This window comes from Engystomops pustulosus, chromosome 2 (genome assembly GCF_040894005.1).
Source record: "Engystomops pustulosus chromosome 2, aEngPut4.maternal, whole genome shotgun sequence".
In the NCBI taxonomy this organism is placed as follows: domain Eukaryota; kingdom Metazoa; phylum Chordata; class Amphibia; order Anura; family Leptodactylidae; genus Engystomops; species Engystomops pustulosus.
Window position 1 is genome coordinate 1,442,745 of NC_092412.1, and position 11,644 is coordinate 1,454,388.

General features: G+C 45.5%; 1 protein-coding gene across 1 annotated transcript; it reads right to left on the reverse strand.

Moving 5' to 3' along the window:
* Nucleotides 1-585: 585 nt before the first annotated feature.
* Nucleotides 586-10,728, reverse strand: LOC140120000 (vomeronasal type-2 receptor 26-like). The gene is made up of 5 exons (XM_072139421.1): nt 10,527-10,728; nt 8,039-8,076; nt 7,735-7,992; nt 7,024-7,144; nt 586-1,852 (listed from the first exon to the last, which is right to left on the reverse strand). The coding sequence occupies exons 1-5, from the start codon at nt 10,726-10,728 to the stop codon at nt 954-956; spliced, it is 1,518 nt and encodes a 505-aa protein (XP_071995522.1). The 3' UTR covers nt 586-953.
* Nucleotides 10,729-11,644: the final 916 nt, after the last annotated feature.

An 11,644-nucleotide genomic window follows, 5' to 3' on the forward strand; every position in this document is an offset into this window, starting at 1 on the left:
TCTCCAGTTCCCATCAGGTTTGATGGTGAACATTGGTGGAGGCCATTTTCAGGTCTCTCTAGACATTCTCCATTGGGTTTAGGTCCGGGCTCTTGCTGGGCCAGTCAGGAATGGTCACAGAGATGTTGTGAAGCCTCTGCTGTGTTATTTTGCCTTGTACTTAGGGACATTGTCTTGTTGGACGTTACGGCACAGTCTGAGGTCCAGAGAATCTGTGCTCAGAGGAACCTTGAGTGCTGTTGAAATTCTGTGCTTTGCTATAATTCTACAACTGAACTTCTTGGGCAGTTTGTTATACCTCATGATTCTCATGTGCTCTGACCTGCACTCTGAGCTGTGAGGTCTTATAGGAGGTCTTACAGTTTAATAAACACAACTGGACTTCAATGAAGGAGTAGAACCATCTCAAAGAGGTTTAGAAGGACATTGAAAGCATGTGAATTGCATATGAGTGTCACAGCAAAGGGGCTGAATACTTATCAACGTGTGATATTTCAGTTATTCTGGTTTAGTAAGTTAACAAAAATATCTACATTTCTGATTTTTTTATGTCAATGTGTAAGGTGCACATTAATGAGCAAAAAAAAAAAACTTTTTTGCTCTTACCAATCGGTTGAAATGAAATACTATTCCCGATAACAAAATTCTGGACAGAAGGGGGCGTTACGGTTACGTTGCTGTCAGACCTAGTGCCACATTTATCGTGCAAAGTACGACTGAACTGTTGTTCACATCGAGTTAAAGGTGCACCAAAAAAAGTTGGTGCACTCTGTCGGAGCAGTGCATGAGTTCATGAAGAACGTGCAACACAATTAATGAATCTGACGCCCCCTGCACACTACACCTAGTACAAACTGCACTGCGACTGATAAATGGGGTTGTAAGTAATACAGCGTCTACTTTGGTAACAATGCCGACAATTTCTACATAATATTAAACACAGTAAGAGGTCCTCACAGTTTCCCGATGAGCCTCTGCCTGGTGTTCATCTCTGGAGTGACCAGGATGATGTAACACTTGGGGATGAAGATACAGCCCAGCAGCCCTGCACTAGAGGTCAGGATGGCAAATACCTCCACCGCCACCATGTATTTGCCCTTGGTGCTGAGATATGCTGGGATGAAGGAGATCCACACACTGCAGACCAGCAGCATGCTGAATGTGATGAGCTGGGCCTCATTGTAGCTGGCCGGTAACTTCCTCACCAGGAAAGCCACAAGGAAACTGAATAAGGACAATAATCCCATGTAACCAATCAGAATGTAGAAAGCCACCGCAGAACCTTCATTACAGCGTAGTATCATCTTCTTACTGTCAGATTGCAGGTCATAGTCTGGAAATGGTGGAGAGGAGATCAGCCAGACCATGGATATGATGAGTTGTCCCACCGAGCAGAGGACAACTACACTGATGGACACACCAGACCCTACCCAGTCTTTTAACTTGCTCCCAGGCCTGGTGGCCCTGAAGGCCAACACAACCAAGAAGGATTTAGCCAGAACACAAGATACAGACACTGTGAAAAAGATCCCAAAGACGGATTGTCTCAGCAAACAGCTAATTGCCATGGGACGTCCAATGAATAATAAGGAGCAGAGGAAGGAGAAGAGTAGAGACACCAGGAGGACATAGCTGATCTTCTGGTTATTGCCCTTCACTACAGGAGTCTGGTGATATTTCCAGAAGATCCCCAGCACAGCACAAGTCATCATACAAAGGATAATGGAGAGAAGAGCCAAACACATTCCCAGTCCATCATCATAGGAGAGGAATTCAGTGGTCTTCAGGAGGCAGGAAGTTCTCATCTCATTGGAGTAGTGATCTTCAGGACACTTCACACATTCATCTGCGTCTACAATATACAAGAGTAAAACCTTGGGCAAAGTGATCACAGTTATCATCACTGCTCTATAATACACTATGGGTATCAGACACAGTTATTATTGGACTTGTAAAGACTGAGGTAACGGAGATTTGTGATGCAGTTGAAGACAGTGACACCAGAGTCAAAAACACGTCTCGCCTGCATTTTTTCAAACAGCATGAAACAAATAATAGCCTTCACATTTAGGCATAGAACAAACAAAAGTCCTACCCATCTGGGTGCTAGCTATACAGAGGGTTCCCCTAACGTAGTCACTTTGCAGGGATGTTACCTTTTTCTGTTGTGAAAGTCGGAGCTGTAGAACACCTTGTCAGCTTCTTTTCAGTCTCTCTGCTGCTCAGCAGCTTTATGCCACCTGATTAGGTGCTACAACCAACAGTGTCCAAAGTGCTCGATGACACAAAACCTGATCTAGCCAAACAGGGAGGTGGAATGGACGGCCCCACTACCAGCCTGCAAATCCATTCCATATAAACCCAGCCCAGGAGAGTTTCAGGGGCAGGGCATCGGCACTCCCATGTAGCTTTCCTGCTCAGTGTTCTACCATGAACTTGAAATTCTGTAACATTAGGAACCACCTTGTGGCCCCGACATTCCTCTCTTTAGTGATAAATGATCCCTAGAAATGGCGCTGATCCAAAATATTTCCAAAATGGTGTTCATTTATTGAGAAGATAAAAAAGGTGCACAACAAAGACTACGGGTTTCACACTTCAAGTTGAGTGCTTCTTCAGGTCCTTTGTCTGCAATCTGTTTTAAGACCCGAAGAAGCACTCAAATTGAAGTGCGAAACGCGTAGTCTTTGTTGTGCACCATTTTTATCTTCTCAATAAACGGACACCATTTTGGAAATATATTGGATCAGCGCCATTTCTAATTCGTCCATTTTACACTCCTTGGGATCTGTCAACGACCTACCCAAGGTTCATTTATCGCTACTACACACCCCTGAGGCCACATACACCACAGGGGCAAAAAAGTGGCTGCGATCACACAGGCTTTATTTCTAAGCACAACTCGAGAAGGTTAGTATACCTTTTTTTGAGCGTGCTCCTCTCTTTAGCTTGACTCATCCAGGTCAGGGGAGAGTGATTGGTTACCAACGTAAACTGTCGCCCTATCAAGTAATACCTTGTGGATTCCAGGGCCCATTTGATCGCTAAGTGCTTCCTCTCAACTACCCTTCCACTACTTTTGACAGGACAGCCCCTAAGCCCACATCAGAAGCGTTAGTCTAAACAACAAAGGTCTTTGTGAAGTTAGGGGTGATCACTACTGGTTCTTCACACAAACCATTTTAAGTCGCTCAAACGCCCCCTAGCCTCTTCACTCCACTTCACCATCATGACCCGCTACCTTTCGTCAAGTCAGTCAGGGAGCCGCTATTGTTGGAATAAATTGGAGATAATACTGATTTGGCAAGTTCTGTGTAGTGCTGCATAATCTGAGTGTGCTATACAAATAAAGGATAATAGCCCACTATGCCTTGGAAAGCCCTCACCAGCTTGACAGTCACAGGTTATGGCCACTGTTGTATGATCTCCATTTTATTTACCTGGGGTTTGATGACACCTCACCCAATACGGTACCCGAGGGAACGGGCCTCTTTAAGACCAGGTGCACATAGTTTGGGGTTTGCTGTCAACCCTGCCACCCTGAGGGAGTCTATCACTGCTTGTACCATGGCCAGATGACTCTCCAAATTGCTATGACAGACTATGATGTCACTCAGGTAGGCTGAGGCATGTCTATAGTGAGGTTTTAGCATAAGATCCATTAACTTCTGGAATGTGGCGGGAGCCCCATGTAGCCCAAAGGGGAGTATAACATACTGAAAAAGCCCATCAGGAATAACAAAAGCTATCTTCTCTTTAGCCCTCTCAGTGAGGGGTACCTGCCAATACCCATTCATCAGGTCAAGTGTGGAGAAGAACCTTGCCTGTCCCAGTAGTTCTATCAACTCATCAACTCTGGGCATAGGGTGGGAGTCAATACCATAGGACTCAACTAGTTACTTTTAGACTCCTCAATCACCGCTAACATCTGCCTGACTTCTTTGGATATTACTTGTTTGCATTCTTCAGGGACCCGGTCGGGTTTTAGATGTACCGGGATTTGGGGTTCTGGTATGATGTCATGCTTCATGACTGAAGTACGACCCAGTTAGGTTGTAGAACACATCGATGTCCGCTATGCGGACCTGCATAAGGAAGACGTGTTCGATCATGGTCCTTTCTTGTTCCCAGGTCTCCTTTTCTATATCCAGGAGCCCACGTGGGGAATGGCCATATAACAGCTCAAAGGGTGAGAAACCTGTGGAAGACTGGGGGACATCAGATAGGGCAACAAACATTTCCAGTCCGTCCCATCTTTGCTGACCACCCTCTACATCATCTCCTTGAACCTCTCGACCAGGCAGTTTGTCTGGGAATGATATACAGAGGTGCGGCGGTATTTAACCTGCAGTAATGTACACATCACCTCTTATTACTTTGGACATGAATGGGGTCTCCTGGTCAGTGAAGATTTCCTTAGGGAGGCCCATGTGGGAGAAAACCTGTAACAGCTCCCTAGCAATGGTTTTGGAGGAGACGTTTCTTATTGGAATTGCCTCTGGATACCGCATAGCGTAGTCCAGGATAACCAGGATGTACTGGTGCCCCCCTGTGGTTTTTACTATGGGGCCAACCAATTTAATTGCAATCCATTCAAACAGTACCTCTATGAAGAGTAACAGGACCAGGGCACTCCTGAAGTGGGACACCGGGGCAGTTGGCTGACACTAAGAGCAGGAGCTACAATACCGGTTTACCTCCTCCCACACCCCAGGCCAGTAAAATCTCTGCAGGATCTTCTCTCGGGTCTTCTCAGCACCTCCTAGCAGATGTTTATGTGCCAAGTCTAGCTCCACCCTACAATGAGATTGTGGAAATGCAAGTTTCTCGACCTCCTCACCACCAGATCCCCAACAATCACCATTCGGGGGTATATTTTGCCCCTAGCATTTGGATCACCTAATTTATCACATTCTCCCGTGCCTTAAATAAGGCGGGGTCCTGGAGCTGTGCAGCCCCAAAATTATCATAGGATAATATGTCCAGCATGTCGGCCACCCTCTCTTGAACCTCGACGTTACCAGCTAGGACCTCTAGGGGAGAGAATTCATCACCTGGGGTCACCCCTACTGCTGGTGTGCGTACTTTGGTCTCAAAGAGTTCAGGGCCAAGGCCGAACTACACCATGTCCATTATCTGCAATAGCACTTGAGGTTAGTCTTTGTCTGTGGAGGTCCCAGAACACTGGTAAGTCTTTACTGATAATAGCCTTGTGGAATGGAGTCCCCACCACCTCCACTTCATGAGTGACAGTACCACAAGGTGTATGTAGGTTGATGACAGCAGCTCAGCCACTCACTCGAACATGGTGAGATACGCCTCCATGTTGCCGGTCGCCGTCATCTTTTGTAAGGCCTTCTGTACTGCAGCCCATGTGGAATGCTGGACAACTGGGAACCTTTGCCAGCCAGTTGCCATAATGCCAGAAAACTTTTCCATCATCAGCTGTAACCTCTTCTCCTGTCGCTGGAGCATGGCTTGGGACTCTTCCTGCTGCTGGTGGAATCTCTCCTCCTGTTGCTGGAGCATGGCTTTCTGCAGCTGTTGATTAGCCAGGGTCCCTTCTTGCAGGTGTTTAATAACCTCCTTGATCTTGGATTTTTCCTGCAGCCTGCCTGTTACCAGCCCATGCAATGTAGCAGGATGTAACAAGCCTTTTCGAGCTGCCCGCATCCAAAACACCACAGATATACGTACCCGGTCCTGACGCGATCCAGTGGCGCCTTCTCCGACAAGGATTCGGGTCTTCCGACAATTCAATAAGGTTGTGGGCCTGATGTCCACCAGGTGTCGCTGCTGTGCCGAGGTCCGCTGGAGTTCACCTGGTTCTTCTCGGTGCATGTAAATGCTCGAGTTTGCAACACAATTTGTTTTTTAAATTCCACGTTTTTTCAGAATCCGTTGGGTTTTCCATCAGCCACGCCCCCGATTTCTGTCGCGTGAAAGCTGGCGAAATCCGATCGCGTGCGCTAAAATCCCGGCGGAATTCGGCACAAAACGGAAAAGTCGATAAACCTGACGAAAGTGCGGCCGAGGAGCCCTTAGTAAATGACCCCCCATGTGTGGGGAATTGGCCTAGTGGAGACTGAGGTAAACGAGATTTGTGGTTCAGTTCAAGACAGTGAAACCAAAATTCAGTCCGAAACAGGTCTCTTCTGCATTTATTCAAAGAGCATGAACTGCACTTTAGGATGCTATTCATATACAGGCGGTCCCCTACTTAAGGACACCCGACTTACAGACAACCCATAGTTACAGACGGACCCCTCTGCCCACTGTGACCTCTGGTGAAGCTCTCTGGATGCTTTACTATAGTCCCAGACTGCAATGATCAGCTGTAAGATGTCTGTAATGAAGCTTTATTGATAATTCTTGGTCCAATTACACCAAAAATTTTGAAACTCCAATTGTCACTGGGGCAAAAGAAAAAAAATTGTCTAGAACTTCCATTATAAAATATACAATTTCGACTTACATACAAATTCAACTTAAGAACAAACCTCCAGACCCTATCTTGTATGTAACCCGGGGACTGCCTGTACTGAGCATGGCTGTGGTTGCTAGATGCTGATAGCTGAGGTCTGTGTCTGAGAGCCACTATAGTCCACTATATTTGTAATGGACCAGAATAGTGGGGTTCTGGTCCAGTCAACACCAGCTCAGATTAAAGCCCTTATAAGGGTATGAGCCAAGGAGGATCTAATGAGTTGTAAGTTGCCAACCCCTGGGATTTATCAAGGTAAGTGGATTTTCCAGAAATGTCCAGAATGTTTCTCATTTTCTCATGCTTTGCGCAGCGCTGCGTAATCTGTGTGCACTATATAAATAAAGAATTATTATTATTAATGTTTGGATCTTTTATGGCTCCTTCAACAAGTGCAATACCTTTAGCTTGCCCATCAAATCCCTTTGAGGCCTGAAAATGAAATCAGTTTGGATGTTCCATCCTTGGGATTGTGATGAACATCTACCAGTCTGCAGTAGGTGATTAATCCATCTACACAGACACATCCAGTTCCTCACCTGAGGCGTTGGAGATCTCCCCCTCAGAACATACGACACAACTGTAGCAACAAATGTGGAAGCTCTCGGTCCTCTTCCGGTATCCGGGTTCACAAGTCTCACTACACGATGATCGAGGGATCTGGAATTATTAGAAAGATGAAAAGGAATAAAACCGGAACGTTTTGTTCATGAAAACTTCAACAGGTTAATAACCTCTTTTTTTATTTTATCGTTAAATACAGAAATCTTACTAAGCGCCTACGGACTAGATATCTTTCTCTTTGAGATATCAGGTTCGATCCATTGGACTCATCAGGAATCATCCCCACTCCTCCTACACACTTATGAGATTCCAGACCTTGGTACATTCAGACATTTAGTGATGGTTTGGAGTGTGGGACACAGTTTCTTCTTGTCATTGCTTTCGAGGCAGTTGGGTTCCTCGCTTCTCTAACCCCTCCGTATTCCAGAGCAGGGATAGCACAGGTGGTTATAGCCTGGACAATGGTGGATCCTGGGGGACTGTGCTATGCAGCAAAGGCTTAGCAGAAATGTTACAATAACCCTTTCCCTCATCAGGATAACATTTAGAGAAGGTGGTAATTATCCGGGACCTCAAAACTTACAGAAAATCAGGATGTACTTAGAAGAATCAGACTGTAGGTGATGGTCTGTCCTTCATGAGAGCTAAACACTAGAAGAACGTGATAAAAAGAGAAGGTAACTCACGCGGGTAAAGCCCGGGTTCCAGTAGATCTGACTGTCATTGATGACCAGCCGCTGGTCCTCAGGAGCTGAGAGGTTGTAGGTTCCCACATCGATAGCTTGGGCATCTTCTACATTACTGAATTTGCCCTTTGTGGAGTCAAGAGGCTTAACAAACCAGTTCTGAAGCTCAAGATCTCTGGGGACCTCTCCGTCCTCATTAAAATAAATGTCATCTCCGGAGCCAGAAGTAAAATGGAGCCTCTTCAGATATCTATTGAGCTGAAAGTAAAGACACCAAACACAACAGCAAATTGTAGAAACATACAAAGGTGTAAGATCCTAAGGCAGATATAACTGCACTGCCTGAATCAGAACACAAAAAACATAAAATAAATAAAACCATCAGTCCCAGCTGCTACATACATCGATCAGGGGTTCAGGGTCATATCTAGCAGTGGCAGAGACTCCCCACAGAGGGCAGCAGTTACACCATTCATGACCCAGTCACGTGTGCAGTCATGGCCAGAAGTTTTGAGAATGACACATTGTCACATGATCTGTTCCCTCTGGTTTGTCAGATGTTTATCACATACAGAAATGCAAGTGCAATCATATTATGGGGAGCAGAAGCTTTTATGGACAGTTAGAAGGAGTCTTCTTGTTCAGGACCTCTGCAATTCTCCCTGGCAGCTCTCAATCAACTTTTAGACCAAATCCTGACTGATAGCAGCGCTTGCTGGTCCTTCTTGGGCTCCTGGAGCCTTTTTGGTAACAATGGAGCCTCTCTCCTTGGATTCCTTGATGATGCGATAAACTGGCCGAACAGGGAAGAGTATCGCAGTGAGAAAGATTGCCTTTCTCGCTGCGATACTCTTCCCTGTTCGGCCAGTTTAGTGCAGTGCAATTATGACTGCACGTGTTTCTTTAGAGATAACCATGGTTAACAGAAGAGAAACAATGATGCCAAGCACCAGCCTCCTTGCCTCCTTTTAGATGGATCTCCAGCCCTGTCCTCATCAGCACCCAAACCTTTGTTACTGGAGCAATCACTGAAACCCTGTTAGCTGCTCCTTTTAATGAAGTTGAAATGTGTTTTGGGGGAAACAGTTCATTTTCTAGGCAAATATTGACTTTGCAATTAATTTCTGTTAAGCTGATCTCTCTTTATAACATTCTGTAGAATATGCAAATTGCCATTATAAAACTTAATGCAGGAGAGACTTTGTAAAAATTACCATTTGTATCATTCTCAAAACTTTTAGCCATTAATGTATGAACAGCTAAACTACTGTATCCCACATCATTCATAGTGTCCAGCTGGGTGTTGTTCACACTACATTCCCTGATCAGTAACACAAACTCCCAACTGAAATCCTCATTAGTCGCTTAAGAGTTGTCTTATTCCTCAGTCAAACATCTTTGGTCAGCAGTCACACAGCGAACACGTTTCCTCATCAGAGGTGTAAATACATGAGTCAGCTGGTACCTAGCAGCTGCCTGGCGGTATAGTCCAGATATAGACTGGTATAGCCTGGCGGTATAGACTCGCAAGGCTCGCTGACATTGGAGAGAGTGTTCTTATCGATGTGGTAAAGACAGTTATGTGGAGCTCTAATACACTCGCTAGGCTAGCTGACATTGGAGAGTGTTCTTATCGATGTGGTAAAGACAGTTATGTGGAGCTCTCATACACTCGCGAGCCTAGCTGACAATGGAGAGTGTTCTTATCGATGTGGTAAAGACAGTTATGTGGAGCTCTCATAAACTCGCGAGGCTCGCTGACATTGGAGAGTGTTCTTATCGATGTGGTAAAAACAGTTATGTGGAGCTCTCATACACTCGCTAGGCTAGCTGACATTGGAGAGAGTGTTCTTATCCACTTGATATAGACAGTTATGTGGAGCTCTAATACACTCGCTAGGCTAGCTGACATTGGAGAGTGTTCTTATCGATGTGGTAAAGACAGTTATGTGGAGCTCTCATACACTCGCTAGGCTAGCTGACATTGGAGAGTGTTCTTATCGATGTGGTAAAGACAGTTATGTGGAGCTCTCATACACTCGCTAGGCTAGCTGACATTGGAGAGTGTTCTTATCGATGTGGTAAAGACAGTTATGTGGAGCTCTAATACACTCGCTAGGCTAGCTGACATTGGAGAGTGTTCTTATCGATGTGGTAAAGACAGTTATGTGGAGCTCTCATACACTCGCGAGGCTAGCTGACATTGGAGAGTGTTCTTATCGATGTGGTAAAGACAGTTATGTGGAGCTCTCATAAACTCGCGAGGCTCGCTGACATTGGAGAGTGTTCTTATCGATGTGGTAAAGACAGTTATGTGGAGCTCTCATACACTCGCGAGGCTAGCTGACATTGGAGAGTGTTCTTATCGATGTGGTAAAGACAGTTATGTGGAGCTCTCATACACTCGCTAGGCTAGCTGACATTGGAGAGAGTGTTCTTATCGATGTGGTAAAGACAGTTATGTGGAGCTCTCATACACTCGCTAGGCTAGCTGACATTGGAGAGTGTTCTTATCGATGTGGTAAAGACAGTTATGAGGAGCTCTAATACACTCGCTAGGCTAGCTGACATTGGAGAGTGTTCTTATCCACTTGATATAGACAGTTATGTGGAGCTCTCATACACTCGCTAGGCTCGCTGACATTGTAGAGAGTGTTCTTATCCACTTGATATAGACAGTTATGTGGAGCTCTAATACACTCGCTAGGCTAGCTGACATTGGAGAGAGTGTTCTTATCGATGTGGTAAAGACAGTTATGTGGAGCTCTCATACACTCGCTAGGCTAGCTGACATTGGAGAGTGTTCTTATCGATGTGGTAAAGACAGTTATGTGGAGCTCTCATACACTCGCTAGGCTCGCTGACATTGGAGAGAGCGTTCTTATCGATGTGGTAAAGACAGTTATGTGGAGCTCTCATACACTCGCTAGGCTCGCTGACATTGGAGAGAGTGTTCTTATCGATGTGGTAAAGACAGTTATGTGGAGCTCTCATACACTCGCTAGGCTCGCTGACATTGGAGAGAGTGTTCTTATCGATGTGGTAAAGACAGTTATGTGGAGCTCTAATACACTCGCTAGGCTAGCTGACATTGGAGAGTGTTCTTATCAATGTGGTAAAGACAGTTATGTGGAGCTCTCATACACTCGCTAGGCTCGCTGACATTGGAGAGAGCGTTCTTATCGATGTGGTAAAGACAGTTATGTGGAGCTCTCATACACTCGCTAGGCTCGCTGACATTGGAGAGAGTGTTCTTATCGATGTGGTAAAGACAGTTATGTGGAGCTCTCATACACTCGCTAGGCTCGCTGACATTGGAGAGAGTGTTCTTATCGATGTGGTAAAGACAGTTATGTGGAGCTCTCATACACTCGCTAGGCTCGCTGACATTGGAGAGAGTGTTCTTATCGATGTGGTATAGACAGTTATGTGGAGCTCTCATACACTCGCTAGGCTCGCTGAAATTGGAGTGTTCTTATCGATGTGGTAAAGACAGTTATGTGGAGCTCTCATACACTCGCTAGGCTAGCTGACATTGGAGAGTGTTCTTATCGATGTGGTAAAGACAGTTATGTGGAGCTCTCATACACTCGCTAGGCTAGCTGACATTGGAGAGTGTTCTTATCGATGTGGTAAAGACAGTTATGTGGAGCTCTAATACACTCGCTAGGCTAGCTGACATTGGAGAGTGTTCTTATCGATGTGGTAAAGACAGTTATGTGGAGCTCTCATACACTCGCGAGGCTAGCTGACATTGGAGAGTGTTCTTATCGATGTGGTAAAGACAGTTATGTGGAGCTCTCATAAACTCGCGAGGCTCGCTGACATTGGAGAGTGTTCTTATCGATGTGGTAAAGACAGTTATGTGGAGCTCTCATACACTCGCGAGGCTAGCTGACATTGGAGAGTG